At 37.6% G+C, this 21285-nt stretch overlaps 1 protein-coding gene across 1 annotated transcript in view; it reads left to right on the top strand.

Annotated features, from left to right (window-relative positions):
- LAMA1 (laminin, alpha 1) overlaps window positions 1–21285 on the top strand; it is a gene marked incomplete at its 3' end in the record, with an annotated part of 57323 nt that overhangs the window by 16102 nt on the left and 19936 nt on the right. The window contains exons 6-22 of the mRNA XM_010188379.1: window positions 90–207; window positions 1309–1487; window positions 2801–2906; window positions 3411–3571; window positions 5460–5600; window positions 6594–6767; window positions 8010–8111; window positions 8852–9063; window positions 9929–10040; window positions 10940–11050; window positions 11817–11944; window positions 12543–12629; window positions 12870–13081; window positions 13545–13651; window positions 14677–14857; window positions 16151–16287; window positions 18842–19078. Coding sequence (XP_010186681.1) covers window positions 90–207; window positions 1309–1487; window positions 2801–2906; window positions 3411–3571; window positions 5460–5600; window positions 6594–6767; window positions 8010–8111; window positions 8852–9063; window positions 9929–10040; window positions 10940–11050; window positions 11817–11944; window positions 12543–12629; window positions 12870–13081; window positions 13545–13651; window positions 14677–14857; window positions 16151–16287; window positions 18842–19078 — 2505 coding nt within the window. The remainder of the gene's footprint in view (window positions 1–89; window positions 208–1308; window positions 1488–2800; window positions 2907–3410; window positions 3572–5459; window positions 5601–6593; window positions 6768–8009; window positions 8112–8851; window positions 9064–9928; window positions 10041–10939; window positions 11051–11816; window positions 11945–12542; window positions 12630–12869; window positions 13082–13544; window positions 13652–14676; window positions 14858–16150; window positions 16288–18841; window positions 19079–21285) is intronic.

Below are 21285 nucleotides of genomic sequence, written 5' to 3'. Positions count from 1 at the left end.
GTAAGCCTGATATTAGGCAGATTTTTTGCAACATTGATTAAATTATCCATTAAAAAATATTTCAAGAAAGTGAATTTTTTTATACTTAGAAATTGCAGTGCCAGTGTGAACACAACACATGTGGAGAGAGCTGTAACAAGTGCTGTCCAGGCTACCACCAGAAACTGTGGAGACCAGGAACCATTTCTGCTGGGAACAAATGTGAGAGTAAGTACGCACAGAGGTTTAGATAGTTTCATGTAGGCTTATTATGCTCTCGTTTGAGGTTGCTTTTCATACAGATCTATAGTAATTCCCAAGAAAAATCCACAAACTAATAACTGTCTTCATGGAATTGTTTAAGGGCAGAGGACCTACTTCTAATCATAACTGTTAAGATTGTTTTAGATGTTCTATCCAGTATGACTATCTGGCTAGTGAAGTTGTCATGTAGTAAAGCTTTCGGAGTCTCTTTTTCAAAGAGACGTGGGGATTTATTATACTCCTGTAAAACTAGCAGATCTGCATCATTTTGTTAGCTACTTGAAATGCAAATTTCTTGCATGGATCATGTATTTTGTCAGATAAACAACTTTGTTCTGATAACAGATGTTTTGAAAGAAACTCCTTTTTGGCCGTTTACATTTCAGACTGTCTGATAGATTGACTTAAGCTGTGGCAGTACTGCTGAATGTCTTGCTAGGTCTAGGTAGTGCATTTTTTCTCTTTACATCGCTAAAACATAGCACAAGCTGCAGACAATTAGGACCCTGTTAGATAGAATTTATGGTTGTGAATGGAACAGTAGTCCTTTTATTTGAAGTCTTTACACAAGTCTTAATGTCACTCTTCAGAAAGTAGGTGTTTATGACTATTTGGACCAAAGTATCCTCTAACCGAAATCAAGTTAATACTTGTGTGCTGGCATTGTTGTCTTCTCAGATTTTTGTCTATAATACAAATAAGAGAAGAATTAGACAGATTTTGTATTGTAATGCAGAGTACAGAAAATGAAAGGAGCTATTGGTAATAGCACACATCATTATTGACATAAGTCCTGACAGGGTTGTTTTAGTGAGAGCTACATAATACTGTTAAAAATGGTACTATTAAAATGGTGACAGTGGTTTTGAAATGTGCTTACTTGCTAAGAAATATAGTGTGTCGAGGCTGCTGAAGCATATAGCATGGTTAAAGAGAAAATAGCACACTTCTGAGATGAATTGATACGCTTTTCTACTTACATTTTCCACTTTGAAAAATGTCGGTATTACAGGAACTGTTATACAATGTAAACAAAAAATGGTTTTCTTTTCAATTCCTTCTCAGAGTGCAACTGTCATAACAAAGCAGAAGACTGTTATTACAATCAGAGTATTGCAGATCAGAAAAGGAGCATGGATATTCATGGCCAGTATATAGGAGGTGGTGTGTGTTTAAACTGTACTCAACATACTGCTGGGATCAACTGTGAAATGTGTGCTGATGGATATTTTAGACCACACAAAGTAAGATTTGGAAAATACCATTCTAATGTTTTGGTGAATTACAACATGATACAATGACGTGTATTTCAGCTCATTGTAATTAATAGGTATATATTTTTATCAGTTGCAGTGTAGCTAAAAGTGATAGATTTACTTTTTTTAATAGATGACATACCTTCAAAAATTTCAGAGAAAAACATAATGTTTGTCCAGTTGTGTAGGAGGGCAGGTCAAGCTGTTGGAAAAGAAAAGAATAGGTGAAGATGAAGCTTGAAGTCCTAGTTAATATAAGACTCTGTCTCATGGGATGTTGCAACAAGTATTCTTCTTCTTGACATGATTATTGCAGGACATGTGCTATCTGAGCCTGTGTACTTTCCAGTTTATTGGCAAGTGTCACTCTTTGGGAAAATGACCTAAAGTTCACAAAAGGCATTTGTTAAGATGTGACTAACAGAGCTAAACGTATGAACTTCCTGCAATGTTAGAAATCTCTCTATAATGAGACATACTGAAGGTCTTGCTTTGTCAGGTTCATGCATATTTTGGAAAACCCATGCTTCAGAAATCTAGCATAAATTGGTGCAGAGAGCAAGGGTGAGTCTGTAAGAGCATGGTTAGACAGCAGGTATAGCTCATCCAAAGGAGTAAACCAGAGTCAGAGATTGTCTGATTCAGTTGCTGTAAGAAGCTTTGAGGAAAAGTCTTCAATCAACTTGTAGCCAATAAATGTGTATCTAGAGGTCATTACTGATTTGCTTTACATCTGAAACTCTTCAAAGGAAGATGTTCCCTGAAAGAAGATAAAATCCTTGCCGTATGAGTTGCTTTGCCTTATATTTCAAAGATGTATGGATCATGAAGTCAGAATGAATCTTCATGAATAGATAATCTGTCCTCCCATTGAACACAGAGCCAAGGATTTCTTTCATTTCCTTCCTCTTTGAACCAGATTATCATTGTGAAAAGCATCCATTCTTGTCTTAAACATTTCCATAATCTTTGGCAAACCATCACAGTAGTTAATTGCTCTTACATTAAAAAAAGTCTGTTTATGCTGTTTGTGTTGGGCTTCGGCTTCCAGCCGTTAGCCGTTACTATATCTTTGTGGTATTGAAGACCAAGTTTTGTTCCTGCATTTAAGTTTTTTCTAGGCTGTAAACTCCTGATCTTTTGTTTGCTAAAATTAAACCAGTCCCTTGATCTATTACTACGTATTAGCTTTTCCAGTCTCCATTCATACTAGTTCCAGTGATCCCAGACAGGAAACAGATGTAACTGTACTTTTCCCAGTTAATAATTTGAGAATTTGACAGAGAATGTTTGTTTTGAAGGTTTCTCCCTATGAAGATCACCCCTGCTATCCCTGTGGCTGCGACCCATTCGGCTCTCTGAGTTCAAACTGCGTTAAAGATGAGCACCATTCTGACTCACAGAGTGGTAAGGGAGTGGGAAGCATCTTTTCTCTAAACTTCAAATCTGGCTGTGTTTGTGGACAATGAAGTTTGAGGGAACAATATCTACTTGTGAATAGCTGCTAGTTAGGTACCACTTCCAAGCAGTGGTAAATCTTTAGGAAGGATAGGTGAGGGAGGCATAATATAGTTTTAGGATTTTAAGATAAGCCAGGTCCCTGAGTGTGTTCTGGTGTAGGAATGGCGGGCTCTGACTATATAAAACAACGTGAAGGATTGAGGTCTGACACTGTTGTTTATAAATGCTGTTACAGCTGTCACAAAATCCATTTTGCTGCAGTTTCTGCGCATCTGGCATTTCTAAACATGCAATATAGATTGCGAGACTGACATTATGCCAAGTGTCTGTGTGGAATATAACATGGAATGTAATAAGGAAGAAATGCTAAATTACTTGCACCGTCTGAGACATCTTGAATCCAGCCTACTGCCTGAAAATTTATTTGGTTCTCTATTTTTCCTTTTCAAGGGACTTGGCCAGGTCAGTGTCAATGCAGAGAAGGTTACACAGGAGAAAAATGTGATCATTGTGCATTTGGGTATCGGGGCTATCCAAACTGCCTGCGTTGTAACTGCAGCCTGATTGGTAGCATTAATGAAGATCCATGCACGGAACCTTGTCTTTGCAAAGTGAGTATTAAAATGTCATTTTTGTTTAAAATTGAATGTGTGGATTGATTTGTAAACTCATTTTTAATAAGGGAAACTACTTCAATAACTGGAGAGATCACTTCTTTTATAGGAAGTAACTTGGTGTAACTACCCACCTCTCAACACAGAACTTAAAATTACTAACTGTTCTCTGTACTGAAAAATATGATGGTTTATGTTGAATAGTTCTGTATGTTCCTGATACATAATTTTCTGTAATAATGTGCTAGACTGACATTAAAATCAAATAATAACTGCACATCTGAGTGTGAGTGAGAACCATAGAGAATGACAGTATGCCTAGCTGGGTTTGGTTTTAGGATTGAGTTGATATTTCTCTTCAAAGTCACAGATTTCTTGTAAAGAAAGGATGTGTTTATAGCATCTGCTTTGTGTGAAGAAACAGCATGCATTTGGAAAAAACTACTAGAACAATTACATTAGATGTATGTATGAAATATGATTTAGTTATTTGATTACAAAACACAAACTATAAAAATGTTAAAAAATAGAGCAGTTTTGCAGCCTTCTTTTATTTTCTGGTTAATATCTAAACCCCTTGAAATACCTTGCAGCTGTAGATTCTGCTGAACTTTATTACAAAGCCATGTGTCAATATTTAAAGAAGTTACACTTAATTTTCTGAACCAAATGTTAGCTAGTAGTTTATGTATTTGTTGCCAAGTACAACAGTGAACAAGAGCCAAAAAAACCATGGTTTGTTTGACAATTTTTCTGAAACTTCTTAGTCCTTTTGCATAATTTATGTGATCCAAAATATAAAACATAAATAACCAATCTGGGAGAAAGAAATATCTCCAGTGGCCAATTTAAATATGAAAAAGGCGATGCAAGCATTTTGCCTGATTTTGAGCTAGAGTAGCACTGTGTCAGTTAATGCAGCTAACTAGTGAGAGTTCTGATATAAATTGGATGAGGAGCTGTTCCCTTTCAGTCCTTTCATGGGCATGACACTCGCATATAGAATGTTTAGGCCAGATCACTGAGAGTGTCACCAGCCAGCAGCACGCCTATAGAGGTGAAAGGAGATCTCCTATTTACACAGCTTTGTGGGCATTTACTAAATATTTTATCTACTGGTTTGCTTGTCAGCTGCAATTGTCTATAAACTTTTTGAATAAATAACTACATATTGTCTGTACAAACTTTATGAGAAAAAAATTGGGTGCACTGTTTTGGATTTATTCTGCATTGAAAGCGGTATGTAGCAGTATGCTCTGAACTACCTGATTTGCGTGGTAAGGAGGCAACAGGACAATGAATGGAGCTAGAAGAGTGGAGCACCTCTACTTTTGGAGTAGTAGTTTCTGGATCTTAGCCACAGCATATTAGGAGGAAGAGCTGCCAGCTAGCATGAGTGTATGTGATGCTCCTCCAGGAAGAGGTGGCAGCAGTGGTGAGGGCCACAATAAAAGTATTAACAGATGGTTGAGGAACTGTTGTCTTGAAGCTGGCTGTGGTAGCTCCAGGAGCCTGGCTCTAAAGACTGCTCTGTGAAGACTATCTGGATTGAGTAATCATGGGAACTCTTTTCCAGAGCAATCTACAAAGTTATGAGAGAAGTAGACTGGTGGGCTGGGAGAAGCTTTTCAGCTTCATGTGCTGAAATTTCAGTGCAACAGAGTCCTTGCCAGGACATCTTTAGATTTTGATGAAATGTCAAATGCTGGTTAATTTTTCCAATCAGTTTTAGTTTTAAGCTCTGAGTCTTATTCAGTAATCCTGCTGTGCTGAAATCTGTTTTGTTTTATAACCTTCTGAATGCTGTTATGCCTAAATCCCGTCTAATCCACTGTATTTGTTACCATAATAATGCTGATGTGAAACAAATGTATGCCATTGACAGGAAAATGTAGAAGGTGAAAACTGTGATCTCTGTAAACCAGGATTCTACAGTTTGCAAGAACGAAATCCTCAAGGCTGCACAGAATGTTTCTGCTTTGGGGTTTCTGATGTCTGTGACAGTCTAACATGGCCCATCAGTCAGGTATTTATATATTATGTCCATGACCTAATATTCTTTCCTCAGGCAGCTGCAAAATGTACTGTATTTCTCTTTGACGTGTGCCCAAGTTAACTTCAAATTTTGACATGTGTCTCCCTACAAAGAAATTGATTTTCGGTAGCTGTTCTGCAGCTCTGAGCATGTCATCCCAGTGCAGGCTTTGGCCCCCCTGGCTTGTAGTAATACCAGAAGCGTTGGGTAGTGGAGGCTGTAATGATACACTGGGAAAATGCATTTTTTTTCTGACCTTGTGCTGTTAAAGTTTCTTTGCATATTGAAGATATGAATCCAAAGCTGTTTCCTTGCTCTTGTATCTATTGGGCAAGGCCAGAGTGTTTTCTGGCAATATTTCCAATACTCTTCCTTAGGAAACAGAGTGATTGTAAATATCTTCTGAATAGACATTGATTGAGTTAGGGGGCTTTGAGGACACACTTTTTTCACCAGATTCCTTCCATATCTTTGCAGAGGTAGTCATGCTTTAGTCCCACATTTGTATGCCAATAAAAAGAGAGGAAAACACATCGAATTGCTTGAAATTCTAAGATGCTTGTATAAAATTCTTTCAGTGAGAACAAAAAAGTTCTCTCGTCTTGCTCTCTTTTCTGGGAACTCTGGATTTAACTTACCCTCAGCTCAGCCCTATCTATAAATGGAGACAATAGACCTCAAAGACCTTGAAGTTCTGTAATTCTATCTCAGAGAATTACATAGGTATAATGCTAATTTTATTGGGAGGGTGAAAATCACACTCATATTTTTTTATATATATTATATATTTTTGTCCCCATCTAGTAAAGATGTTGAGACAATCCTAGTCTGAAGTGGAATATTTGCATGTATTGGATATCAGACTGGGTTAATGAAAGTGTTACAGATCCATCAGTTTGAATGAATATCTGGGGAGGGGTTTAGTGACTGCTTTCTCAGTGACACAAAGCTTGACTCCATTAATATTGCTTTTCTTTCTTGCAGATATCTGACATGTCTGGATGGCTTGTTACTGATCTGTATAATGCAAGGAGCGTGCAACCTCAGCAAAGCGAATTTGATGGACCCCGTCAAATAAGTATTAACAACACTGAGGCTGTGAAAGTACTGAAACATACTTATTACTGGTCAGCACCTGAGCCGTATCTAGGCAATAAAGTAAGTTCTCAGCAAGAGTCAAAACTCCTTCATAGTTTCTCTATTTTAGTCATATCATATTGCCTAAATATGTAGTTTCTGTAATTAAAAATTGCACATAAACCCAAATATTACCAGACATCTCAATCTATCTCTGCTCTTCAAATCATAGTGTTCTTGACCAGACATTCCCAGTACCTTTTTCCTGCTCTTTGCCCTTATTCGTCTCCTCACTTCCTTCACTGCTTATCTTTGACACAATATCTTTTTTTTCTCTTGACTGTTACTAACTTTTTTGCTCACATTACTCTTGACTCCTGTCCCAAAGTGTACACCCTTCACATCTTGTCCAAGACAGTAGATAGGACCATTAAATTCTTGCCTTCCTCTCGGCCATTTCCCATGTCACATTTATTAGTTTCCAACCAGCTGGTCTTTAACTACTGCCCTGGTTCTCCTGGGTTTCCTCCTATATTTTGCAACAGAATCGCGGAATAGTTGAGGTTGGAAGGGACCTCTGGAGGTTATCTTGCCCAACCTCCCTGCTCACGCAGGGCCACCCAGAGTTGGTTGCCCAGGGCCATGTCCAGAGAACTGCTTCCGAGTATTTCCGAGAATGGAGACTCCACAGCCTCCCTGGACAACCTGTGCCAGTGCTTGGTCACCCTCACAATAAAAAAGTGTTTCCTGATGTTCAGAAGGAACCTCCTGTGTTTCAGCTTGTGCCCATTGCCTCTGTTCCTGTCACTGGGCACCTCTGAAAAAAGCCTGACTCTGTGTTCTTTGCACCTGCCCTTCAGGTATTTAGATCTATGTGATCCCCAGAGCCTTCTCTAGGCTGGGCAGTCCCAGTACTCTGTCTTTCCTCATATGAAAGATGCTTCAGGCTCTTAATCGTCTTAGTGGCCCTGTGCTGGGCTCCTTCACAGAGTCATACAGAATCACAGCATGTTAGGAGCTGGAGTTGCCCCTTGGCTAGGACAGTAGTGTAAACCTCTGCTGTTTGTAGAAAGTCCTGTAGGTGTTTCACTGAGTGAGGGGCACTTATCTGCACAATTTGTAGAGCCTGTAGCTAGTTTTCCCCACCTACACAGCAACAAGCCAGCGCTTGTCCCTGTGGTGGTACCCAGAACATGTTAAATTTTACCTGGTATTTGTAAGCCCACGTACTCCTATAATTTGGACATTGTACTGTCCCACATCGCATCTTTGTGTTGGTTGGAGGTTATTGTGTTGTTAAGACTCTGGTTTTTGTTATTTCAGCTCACAGCTTTTGGTGGATACTTGAAGTTTACAGTATCTTATGACATTCCAATGGAGAGTGTGGACAGTGATATAGTATCAAGTGTGGATGTCATAATTCAGGTGGATTTTTTTTCTGCTGCTTACTCTTCAGACATTATTAGGAATCTGTGAAGGGGTTAAAAAAGGAACGTAAAATAATATTTCTGTGGTAGTAGTCTTTTCATGTTTAAGTCCCTTCTTAAAAGTCACTACCAAGATTTTGTTCCTGCTCATTTCTCTGATTTTTTTTTCCATTTCTCTGAAATTGTAGGTATACAATACTAGTTTTAAATGATAAATACTTAGATTATAAGCTCTGTGTAAACAGGTGAGGTGTTCATTTCCAGATGTACAAAGCTCTGTTTACAAAAGAAACTATAATAAGCTGGAAGGACTTATATTTATGAAATAGATGAGTGTTCTTGCTTATTGCTTACTTTTCAAGATTTATGGTGCATTTAAAAAGTAAGGCTCTATATTGAATCCAGGCACCTCCAAAAAAACATTGTTTTGTAAAACATACTTGGCAATACAGTAAAGGAGAAAAGAGATTCTGTTTTGTAAAGGAGTTTGATTTTTAAAGCTTAACTTAATTCTTTTTCCAAAAGAAAGTATTTCTGAATTCTCTGAACCAAAAGAGAATGAGATTGTAGCCTTCCTGAAGCTATGGAAAATGCAGACTTTTTGCTTATTTTCTAGTGCAAGAAGTCTAGTTTGCTTCTTTTCTGTGTTATTTGGATGTATATCTGACGCTAAATGTAATTGCTAAATAAAAGTTGTATACAACTGTAGAAAATGTTTTCTGTGTCTTTCAATTTCAGGGTAATGGGCAGATTTTAAGTACCAGAGCAGCAGGCTTGTCATTACAGCCCTATGAGGAGTACTCTAATGCAGTGAGATTTGTATCAGAGAATTTCATAGACTTCAATACAAAAAAAGCTATAGACCGAGAAAGGCTGATGACTGTTCTGGTAAATGTGACCCATCTTCTGATCAGGGCCAACTACAATGTTGCCAAAAAAGCTGTGTACAGGTGAGGGAGAGAACATATTCAAGTTAATCTGTATACTTCTATTATTTTTGTGCATATGAAACACTACTCACAGTGGCAGTATTCCTAAAGTTTTACTTTATTAATTTCTAGGAAAAAAAAACATTTTTGATTGAATTTTCTCAAGACCGATCTTACTCCCCAAATACATTGATGTGGAATGTGTGGAAAAGGACATCTGGCTGTTTTAAAGATATCTGATAGCAGAAACATTGTTTTCTGCTTTAAAGAAATACTGTATAAAAGCCTTATTACAATGGCAGCTTTGTTAGAGGGAAGTACCTCCAAAACTCTCAACAGTATGCCTATTTTGGTATGTGGCAAGTTAATCCATTACTGGCTATTGAAAACCTGCCAGTGAAGACGTTGACTGTAATTTCCTTTAATGTCTGTTTGTAGATGTTACTGACACTCATCTCTAAGGGAGTGCTTAATAGGAAAATTGGGCTGGAATGGATTAACTGGTCCTTTCATAGTAGTGTTAGTAGTGTCCGCATTAGTCCTTACAGATCTCTGTTTTACCTGTGCTCCGAGATATACTGCAATAAAGTATAGTGATATATCTCTAATACCATGACAGAGGGGGAGAGTTTTGTTTGAACCTCTGCACAGGGGAAGAGACAGTGTTAGTAATGATGATAACAGGAGGAAGGCACATCTACTCCCAGAACTTCAAATAGTGATAAGACTGTGATCAGTCTTTTTACAGCAGAGATTTGTGCCTGTTCCTCAGCTGTCAGTGTCGGGGAGCAGCACTCAGCAGTGTTACTCCCCTAGAAGCAAACTATCCTCTTCAAAATGTAGTTTGGGGAAACAAATGATGTGATGTGTTTATGCTTGATTCTAGGCTGGACTCTGTGATCCTCGATACTGCAAGTGCAAATGTTATAGACCTCTCTTCAGCACCAGATGTGGAATTCTGTGAATGTCCTAAAGGTTATACAGGAATATCCTGTGAGGTAACCTCTTAGAGTGTTTTGTGGATGCAAAATTATCTGCTGTCCGAAAGGATCTAGGCTTTAAAGGCAGGCTGCCTTTCATTATACTGCCATGAAAGTGTATGTTCTGTGGTGAAATGCTGTCTACTGTACACTATGCTGTAGGTATTTTCTTCCAGATACACTAAATGGGATTTTAAGCTTATTTCTTGATTTCTATTTGGTGGCACTAAAAGATGATGATACACTTCAGAACATTAGTGTTGCAGAGGGAGCAGCTGTAAAAACTCTGTGAAGCTGTTTTGAGCTTACCTTACTCATTAATAGCACTTTTGCTGGATCTGAATTATGTACAGTTTATTTCTGGTTTATGTCATTAGGTTTATGGAGGCAATAAGGAATCTTAGCAGGGAGGAATGCTAGCCTTTGGAAGATCCTGCAAGGGTCAAATGTACTGCACAAGGCAGTGTCTTATATATCTGTGAATAGAGGATTAGGGAGGCAGAGCACCATCTGCAGAATAGCAGGAATTATTTTGACAAATAATTTCAGTATGAAGACTTGTGCCATAGCATCGTTAATGATTCTGCAGAGGAGGTAGAACATCTGGTTTTTATTGTCTCATAATAAAGAACTTCACATATTCAACTGCTCAAATCTTAAACTTATGTGCCTCCAGGGGACAAAGGGCTGAATCAAAGTTTCATGAAGTTAATTCTTATCCCCTTTATCCAGTGCAAGTAAAAAACAACCACAAGAAAAGAGCTGCAGTGACATCAATAGAGTTGAAAGAGCATTCAGTTACCACAGTGTGAATGAGTCAGATGGTGGGTGGTCGGAAGTGGGCTCTTTGAAAATGTTTTGATGTGTACTTTTAACACACATAATGCTACTGCTTTTTTCCCCTTGTTTCCTTTCAGTCTTGTCTCCCTGGGTACTACCGTGTGGATGGAATACTCTTTGGAGGTATTTGTCAACCCTGCAAATGCAATGGGCATGCAACTGAGTGTGATATTCATGGTGTTTGCTTTGTAAGTCATCCTTCAAAGTGTTTGTGTTTTAAGCATCTGTTTAGGAGTTAGGAGAGCATTTTTGCTGTGAGAGAAAAGTTTACAGTGTATGTAAATTTCAAGCTATGGGTAGCAAGTGTTTATTTTTCTTTCTTTTCATTGTTTACTTCAGAATACAATATGTTCAGGGGGCTCTATTAAAGCATTCTCCAATAAAGAATTTGTTTCAGTTTATCATTTCAGTTGAGGAATAATCAGAACTATAATAAAAATGTCACCATATACTGGCTAATAAAAATCTTAACTTTTCTTGATGCAGGTGAAAATAAAACTTTTCTTGAAAGGAACAAAATTAAACAATTATTTTGGGTGAATATCTGTTTTTGGATATATGTGCGTCTTCCATGACTGACATCAGTGGAAATGACACATTACCTTCTGAAGAGAGAATTTAGCTCTCAGATCTCTTCTGAAATTTTAAAGTCACACCAATACAATGTCTAAACACCAGTAACAAATATTTAAGAAGTTTGTTAATGCAAATGTGTGCAATATGCAAAATATGTCTAAGTTTGTGTATAAGTAGTGTGGCTGTTTTTTTAGGGAAGAAACAAATGGTGTTTGTTGTTACAGCCCAGAAAAAAACCTCACTGATTTTCCAAGTACTACTCTGTTCTAATGGCAGCCTCCTTGAATGTTATACTGCATGCAGGCTCCTGCAGGGATTTCTCAGGGGCTGAAGAACCATCAAGAGCAAATATGAAAAGATGTTTTCCATGTCGCACAGGCCTGTCAGCACAACACGACGGGACCTTTCTGTGATCAGTGCTTGCCTGGCTTCTATGGAAGTCCTGCCCAAGGAACTGCTGAAGACTGCCAGCCCTGTGCATGTCCTCTGAGTTCTGCTGCAAACAGGTAAGCTGCTCATGTGAGATTTTCTTTTGCATCTTCAGGAAAATCAGAAAGTGAGATGAAGAAAAAATGTTGTGAAATTGGAAGGAGAGAGAGAAGGACAACTTTTCTCCTTCTTTATTTGAGCATGTCTCATAGAAACATTGCTTTTCCAGGTAAACAAATGTATAGACTAGAGCTAAGGCAGGCTGAGTGAACTGGTGCAATTTGCACATGAAGGGTAAAAGTAATACTTTGACCTATCCTTGAACTTGGCAGCAAAATCACTGTTCTCTTTCATGTTGTTTCAGAAAACAACAGAAGGACAGAAGAGAAGCTCAGTATAGAAATTGGGACAGATTTGCTAGAAAGAGGGCCAGGTTTTTAGGAAGCTTTAAAATCCTTCCTTTCATTTAAAAGAAAAAAAAAATGAAAATATTTTGGAAATTATAACTTTGTTTTGACATTTTGTAATGCTTAAAGTATTGATGATTATCTAGAAAAAATTGCAATTACATGGTTATATAGATATGTGCATGGACTTGAAGGTTGGCTGTTAAATGTTTGTAGAAGTCCTGGGATTCTGTGTATTGATACTGTCTGCCATAAATGCTGCTTATAGTTTCAGTCCTACTTGCCAGCTGAGTGAAGGAGGTGGAATTCTGTGTGACAGATGTCTTCCAGGCTATACTGGTTCTCAGTGTGAAAGGTATGTATGCTAACTTAACTTTGGGTAAAATATCTATATCATTATCCTCACTAACTGTTCATCATCCTGAACTGTTCATACTACATCTACAGAACATTCCTAATAAAATTTTTCTTCCTATTTTGTCTTTGCATGTAATACAGAGACATTTTAGATAAAAATTTAATAGGAAATACTCCCTTAGGTGCGGAGAGCATTTGACATGACTGCAGCTGATAAAGTTTTTAATCTCTGGTGCAGGTGTGGTAATGGTTACTATGGAAATCCACTTGTGCCTGGACAATCGTGTGCTCCTTGTGAATGTAATGGCAATGTAAACCCACAAGAAGATGGCCACTGTGATACCTTCACAGGACAATGTCTGAAATGTCTAGGGAACACAGCAGGTCACCACTGTGAAAAGTGTGCTGATGGGTATTATGGGGATGCAGTGATTCAGAAAAGCTGTCGTGGTAAGCTATTATTATTATTAGTCCCAAAATGTGGTGTGTGTCTATAGCCAAATGGGTAGGAAGATGTGCATCTTTGCTGAAAGAGTTAACCTTTAAGTTTTGAGTTGACAAGTGCAGGTTGAAAACTATAGAGTTAAATCAGCCTACAGAAAGAATGTATTGTGCTGGAGTCTGACATTTCATATTCCTGAAACTTACTGGCAAGCTTAATACTCTCTTTCAGTGATCTGTTGTAGACATTTCCTGCTCTGAATGTTACATATACGGCTGGAAGAAATAAACTTCTCAAATATATCTGTTCACAGGGCGTGTTACTGTAGTATATTAACATTTATGGGATAAAAACAGGGCAAACACACATTTATACCAGATTTGGAATTCTGTATAATAATGAATATGAATGAATGCATGTAGATAGACATTAATATGTTTTTTATTTGGTTTCTTTTTGTCTAAACATAAGCCTGTGAGTGCCATGTGAATGGTTCCCTTTCGAGTACTTGTCATCATGAGACAGGCATCTGTCACTGCAAAACAAATGTGATCGGAGAGAAATGTGATAAGTGCTTGGTAAGCAAATATTCGCCTGTTCCTAATATCTTCATTTTCTTCTATCTTGATATTCCAGTGTATCTATAGATACTGATTAGAACGGTTACAGAGAATAGCAGCAACTATATTCTGGAGAGAGGGGACCTGTTGCTGGAGCAGAGACAAAAGGTCTGTCTGCTCAGGCTTTTGCGGTTGCAAATGGCTCTGCCTGTGCTCTTTGTGGATGTGAAGCTGTGTAGTTGACTCAGCCCCCTTCTGAATAGGGCTGTTCAGGCTAATGCTGTGCTGACTGACAGCATGCAGTCAAAAAAACAGACCGAACACTGGTAACAGACCTGAAGGGATCTTAGCGCTGTGCTTCTGCAAAATGAAGTCTGTGTGGGAATATATGAAGAATGCAGTTGGTGATAATAAATACATCATGGCTGAACACCAAAAAGGGATTCAGCTAAAAGACAGTTGTGTTAAGAGCAAGTACATAGTCACTGGTGATACAAAACAGCGGCTTCCAGCCTTTGCTAAGTGTAGAACTGCCTCAGAGACCAGAGCAGGAAATCTATGCCCAATTACTGCCCTTGTGCCAGCCCAGCTGAATGCCTTTCAATCTGCATGTACTGTAGGTCAGTGACTTGCTCTGTTCTGATCTTTCATTCATATTCACAGAAATCTGTGCCTGATCAGCACAGCCCACCCTCACCACATGGAAGTCTTTAAATTAGAATAACCTCAGACTTTAAAACATAAAGTCTCACTGATGAGATTAGAGGACCACAAGGGCATTATGATCCTTAAGGTCCCTTCCAACCCAAACCATTCTATGATTTCAGTGTTCACTTTTTCACCCAAATGCATACTTGCATATAGCTGGGAACAGAGAAGAGGTAAGGCCAGAGTGTCCTCCCACAGCAGTCACATGGTGCTGACCAATATTCATGCAGGTCAGACAGCAGTGAAAGCAAACAAGAGAAAATAAGAGTCTACATCATATTGTTTTCAAAAACTTATGAGATATAGCTCAAATGTATTTACTTCCTGTCCAACAGAATGGTTATTATGGACTGCTTACTGGGCTTGGCTGCATTCCCTGCAACTGCAGTCAATTTGGCTCAGTCTCTGAAGACTGCAATGATCAGGGGCAGTGTCGCTGTGTACCAGGAGTGGCTGGAGAAAAGTGTGATCACTGTGCTTATGGCTTTCACGCGTTTCAGGATGGTGGCTGCACACGTAAGCTCTAATCCATGATCCTTTCGGGGTTTGTCTGGAATTTCTTTCAGCAATAGGCTTTATGTTAAACTCAGGCAAAGGTCAGTTGTTTTGGTGACTATACAGAAATATCTATAGAATGATCTCCTAATACTTTGATTAAACTAAGAAACAAAACGTTTCTTTTATTGCTTGTTGTGTTGTTCCTTGTAAAAGGTGATGACTAAGAAATAACAACTCATAAAGGTTGTATGAGAGAAATATTACATCCTCAATAGTTCCTTTGTTTTTACAAAACCCCTCAGTCTTTTAGAGAGAATTAAAACTTTTTCTGCAATCATAAAATTTAAGAGCTGCCGCTCTTACAAATTTTACCTTGTGTTTTCATTTAAATCTTAAAAATACATTTTATACTTTGATAAGATGGCATTGACTCTATTTTCCCATCGTCACCTGGATGTGTACAATTTTTAGTCACGGTACAGAGGAAAATGTTAATCCAAACAGAGAACATGACATCAAAAACCTGACATCAAGTTAGCAACATGCTCTTTTCAACACAGTATGACTAAAGGAATGCCTACTTTTTCTCCAACCTGACAAACATTTTTTTCATGTCTCAAATAGTATAGTAATATGAAATCTGCAGTGGACATGATGTTTTGAAACATATATACTGTCTCTGTACTAAAAATCAAAGATCCCTTAGGTACCTTTAACCATTTCAGTCTCAAAAATTTTGTAAATGTTACTGGATAAATTAATAAAACCACTTTGTCTGAACTTCTGCTTTAGCAAAAATTGTATTGCATTTCTTAAATCGACATGCGCTTCCTGCAGCAATTAGTTATTATAAAAATAGTTATCCAGCCCTATTATTCATTAAGCAATTCTTGAAAAGTACTGATTTCTGAGATTAATCCTTTCACCTGCTTGAGAATATTATCATATCTCCTGATGAGTTTTGCATCCTCTATAATAGAATTTTCGTCTTACAAATTTATTGTTCTCCACAATAATTTTGTTTGGCTTTGTTGATTTCCCTGTGGAGGAAGAAAAAAAATCGTAGCAGTGCTTTTCTAAGCCGCCAAACAAAATATGTCAAGAAGCAATAATGGGCTTTCAGTAAAAAGATGAAAAGTCACTGTGGTCATGGTTTGTTTCTCAGTGATTAGGGGTGTCAAGGAATTCCTAGTGGAATGGATGAACTGTACTGCATAATTAAAAAAAGAAAGATTGTCAGTGGTCTTGGAGTTGCTTCTCTGTAGCTGAAGCAAGGATGGAGTTAATAATTTGGCCCTATTTCTCTTGCAGCCTGTGACTGTGCTCATACTCAGAACAACTGTAATGCTGATTCTGGCCAATGCATTTGCCCCCCTCACACTCAAGGACCAAAATGTGAACTCTGTGAAGAAAATCACTGGGGACTCTCTCCTAAACTTGGCTGCAAGGTATGGTAGGATGACCAAAAAGCCATGGCTGTTAAAAGGAATTTGCCTTATACTAATGTCAGAATTGGACTCTGGTTTTGAGAACTTCAATCTTTATTCTAAGTCTCAAAGTGTTGGTGCAACATACATTAAAAAAAATGAAAATAAAATCAGACTCTAAGGTGTTTATTAAGGAACCTTTTGTCTTTGAAAATAATAGTCAGAGTGCCCATTCTGGATAGGTACATAGATAATATTAAAATTTTGAAGTGTGTATTATAACTTTTAATTGCTTAAATAGTGATATTAAAACAGATTTAAAGCAACAGTTGGCAACAAGGAACATAGTTTCTGTGCTAATCAAGGAGTGATGATATTATGCTTTTAAGAACAATAAAATCTAGGTTATCTTGAAAGTCACTACACACTTTTTTTCCTGAATACTTAGAATAAGGTAGTTAATGTTTCACGAATGGAAAAATGGTAATTCGCGTTATATTTGCTTAATATTTATGACTAAGCAGTAAAATGCTGACTCAGAACAGATTCAAGGAGTAGCAACCATTTACGCAGTTAGGTTCATACAGTAAATTCCTGGCAGATGGCATTAAGCCAATCTTTGTTTTATAGATGTTGAGATTTTTAAAAGTCTCAGAATTCCATGAATGTAATGAGTAATTTCAATGGAGAAACCACAAATACAATCAAATTGACAAAGTCTGTCATTATATGCAGTAAGTACTTGACAAGTACATGTATCAGCCAAATTACTTTCTTTTTTCCTTTCTAATTTTTTGGAGTAAGGATGATAGAATAGTCCTATAATATCTGTTCAGAGTTTGCCATCTTTGTGGTTTATAGTGATTTATAGCAACTTACTTGGCAGCTGGTCTTTAAACCACTGCTTTGTCAGTTACCAGCTACTGTCGTTCTTCCCTAATGTTCTGCAAATGCAATGTGCTGGTCTCTGTGCATTTCCCTTGGAGTGCTCTGTTCATAGGGTGATTCCAGAGTATGATCAATGATCAAGTTTAATTAAATATGTTAACTGCTCATTTTTGCTAAGTTGTTTAGTCTTCCTTTTGGTTAGAGCATCACAGTAATTAACACAGATTACTCTAAGGTATATTAGTTACTTTCTTGATGCAACAAATCATGCTGGGATCTGCAGGTAATGCTCACAACAGAGGCTCAGTCAGCTGCGGCACCTTGAGATCCCGGCTCTTCCATGCTCTCTACATGGATGGAATGGGGGAGAATGCTATCAAAAATCCAGGTGGTCTTTTTTTGCAACACAGACTGCATTAGTGAGATACTTCGTCTGGGTCTGTTTTGTGCAGTTTTGTTAGTACTCAGCATCCATTTCTGAGAGCAGTGATGGAGCAGAGCTGTAGACATGTTTTGCTTACAGCCCTTTTCAAGTGTGCTGCAGCATAGTTAATTGTACCTTAGAGTCCTTGTTTATCACATACAGATAGAGACTGAAGTACATGTGAGTTATTTCTATTATTATGATTCTTAAAATAAGGTTTGGTGTTCAGAGCTGTAGACCTTTAATGGTACCTGGGAGACAAAGTTGTAAACTTGTTTGGTCATAAAGTATTTTAGACAAGACAATGTAGTACCTAGTGCTTGCTGCTAGAGTAAATCCTGGTTAATATAAACAGTGCTAATGGTGAGCAGTTAACTTGTGAAGCATGCTAAAGGATACACAGTGATGCTAATAGATCTTGTGGGTCTTTGTGATGATGAGAAAAGAAGACTTGGGGAAAACGCTCACAGTCAGGTGACGATAGATGAAATGTACTCTTTGCCTGCAGTGTTAGAAATAGCCACAGAGCAAAACTGGACTTAATTAACCACAGGTATGAAATTAAGATTGAAGGTTAGATCCAGTCTGCTTCAAAAAAAATGACAAATTAAGTACATCCAGTTTGCATATTTCTAATAACATGTTCATATTACTGATTGCATAATGAAAGGTAGGCTCTGCCAAGGAACAATATTCCTTTGGTACTGAGCTGGAGTGTACGCTGAGCTTCCCACCATTAAATGCAGTGAGATTCTTGGTTTCTCCTTAAATAGTAGAAGAAGCTTAAGCAAGATGTAGACCCTATTAATGCCTCTTGAAATCTTAAAAGAATGTCAGTATTAAGATTTTTCTATCATATTTATAAAATAAATGTACTTACCGATTTATTTAATCCAACACTTCTATAACATTATTTTAATTTACTTGCAGCACTCAATTAATAGTATTTTAAATAAAGTCTTTTGGATTTTTTTTTTCCTGGAACAGGTTCCTTCAACTCCTTGATTCCCAGCCCAGATTTGGGAATCAATAGAGAATCTTACTTTTTGCCTTCCAGTGTTTACTGGAAATGCAATTCTTTGTTCAAATACAAACCAAACAACCCCATTTCTATGTGGAAGTTCTTTCCTTTTACTATTGTATAGTAGCTGTTGACAAAAATTGAGTTTTAAGGGCAACTCTAAATGTACTGTGCTGCTTCTGTTGTAACAGAATTGTCTTTATAGCTCTGTTATTTATGAACATTTCTTCTTTTCATCTAAGGCTTGCAACTGTAGTGACACTGGTTCAACCAATCTCCAGTGTGATGTATGGACGGGTCAGTGCCAGTGCAGAGTTGAATTTGGAGGACAAGACTGTTCCAGGTGTGCATTAGGCTACAGGGACTACCCAGACTGTGTTGCCTGTGACTGTGACTTGAGTGGAACCAAAGCGGAGATGTGTGATGACAATAAAGGACTTTGTGGGTGTGAAGAGGAAACTGGCATCTGTACCTGCAAGGTACTGAAGCATTCAGACACTTCTGGGACAGCATTGGGGTTTTTTCGGTCATTTATTACATAAAAGTCATGGAGGGTATGGGGCTGAAAGGACTTCAAAAGGCAATCTGCATCCCTTCTTTGAGACATTTCTGAGTACACTTAGATCACCCCTTAAGGATTATTTCTGCCAGCAGTAACCATGTCTTAATTATTATTCAGCTGGACTCAAAACTCTTTGGACAGACACAACACAGCTGTAGGCAGAAGAGACAATGTTACCAAAACGGTGTTATTTCTGTTCTCAGAAACTCCTGTGATAATACTAGCCAGCTTGTCTATCCTACCTCCCTTTTTTTAGTGTAGCCAAGTAATTTTATTTTCGGACTGTGGTCATAAAATTATTGTGGTGCAGTACTGTAGCTCTCTTTCAGACAGAATTCATGGAATTTGATGTGGATGTGTGTTAAGAAGTCAGGATCAAGACCCATTGTATGCCTAATCACAAAATGTAATTTCTAGCTGACTAATGCTGAATCCTTGCTAAGTTTACAAAAACAGCCACTACAAATGTGATGGAAAAATACATGGTGTCTTTCTAGTCTTGTGCAGGATTAGGCATATTTCACAACTATGGTCTTGCTGTAATCCAAAATTCAAAAAGATTGGATTTGCTTAGTGTAAGATTAATGTTTTTATTCTGTATTAAGTGCATTTCTGTAACCATGTCATTTTTGTAGTACATTCAGAGTCCTCTTTTTCATGGATTAGTTTTGTAAGGTAGAAATGAATGAGGATGCATTTGTCTGCCTTTTCCTTTTGCTCCTAGATTTCTGTCTGTGTCCTTTTGAATAGGACAAAGCACTGGCCATGAGTTCTGAGACGAATTTTTTTTAAATCTTGTTAAATATGAGAATGGTGCTAGTGACTGCAGTGTCACTTAATTTCCCTGTATGATGTAAATGCCTTCTGATTCCAAGAACAATGCCATATGAATAATTTTTAATAGTACAGTTTTTGCGTGTATTATTTGTCCCCCTTCCTTTGTTCTGCAGTTGCATTGTGCCTTGCAAATAGTTCCAGTAATAATAATTCATAACTCATGCATTATTTCTTAGTTGCTATTGGAAAATGTCTTTTTTTCTCAGTATGCATAGAATATTGGAGAAGAGCCAGCTGTAGTAGATGAAAGTATTGTGTTGAAATGAGCAATACAGAGAAAATGTTTCTACTTCAAACCAGGGAAAACTATTCCTTCACAGAGTCTAGGAATTCTTTGCTGCAAGAGTTGCACTTCTGAGTACAGGTCACAGTTAAAATAATCTTGAAGTTTCTGAGCAGACAATATCTGTTAAAAAGGTGTTTTTTTTGTAACTTAAAAGCCTAAATTCCCTACATGCTGTTTCGGCAATGAATTATTTCATTGTATAGAGAGAGATAGACAGCACTTCCACAGCTTCTTCCATTGTAGATGTGAAAGCATTTTAAAAAACTAATTAAATGTTAGAAAACTACAGTGAAAAAGCTATTCTATTCTTATCCTCATTATACAAATGGAAAAAAATGAAATACAGAGGTTTTTTTCTTGCTCTCACACACATTGTCTTATTAGGTTTGGGGACAGCACATTGTTTCACATGATGAGAATTGCTCTTTTGAAAATCCAAATGATAAAGATGGGAAGAAACTAATAAATACAAAATGGAGAATCTCAACTTTTTAAAAATGTGGCTGTGTTGCAAGTTCAACTTTGCTTCCTGTGCTGTATCAAAAGGCAGTGCTTAAGAATAACTCAGTATATTGCTAATAGTGAAGTCTGAATTGACATTCTTATATAAAAAAAAGGAAACATTAAAATACAGAGATTCAGTAATATAGGTTTTTCTGAAAAGGTGGGAATCTGTTCTTGAAAGACTGAATGATAGAAAAGAGCTTATTTCAAGGCAACAAATTTATGCCTTCATAGGTCTCCAGTCTGGTTAAAGGTGCCAGTGGGCACTGTTTGTCTTTTCGGGTGTTTCTTCAAGTTGGATTTACCAATTTGGAGTTAAATGCAAAAACAGACACTTGGGAATAGGTCCCCTGATTCCTATTCATAGTGAGCAGTTTCTTTGGCTTTAAGAACCCATTTTCTAAATGGGGGGAGGAGGGATTTTTCTGTCATAATAGAAATTTACGGCTGCTAAATTTTTGCTGGAAATTCAAACACATGAGTTTAGCTTGAATATT

Source organism: Mesitornis unicolor, unplaced genomic scaffold (assembly GCF_000695765.1).
Source record: "Mesitornis unicolor isolate BGI_N332 unplaced genomic scaffold, ASM69576v1 scaffold22837, whole genome shotgun sequence".
In the NCBI taxonomy this organism is placed as follows: domain Eukaryota; kingdom Metazoa; phylum Chordata; class Aves; order Mesitornithiformes; family Mesitornithidae; genus Mesitornis; species Mesitornis unicolor.
This window is presented reverse-complemented; position numbering and strand designations above follow the sequence as displayed.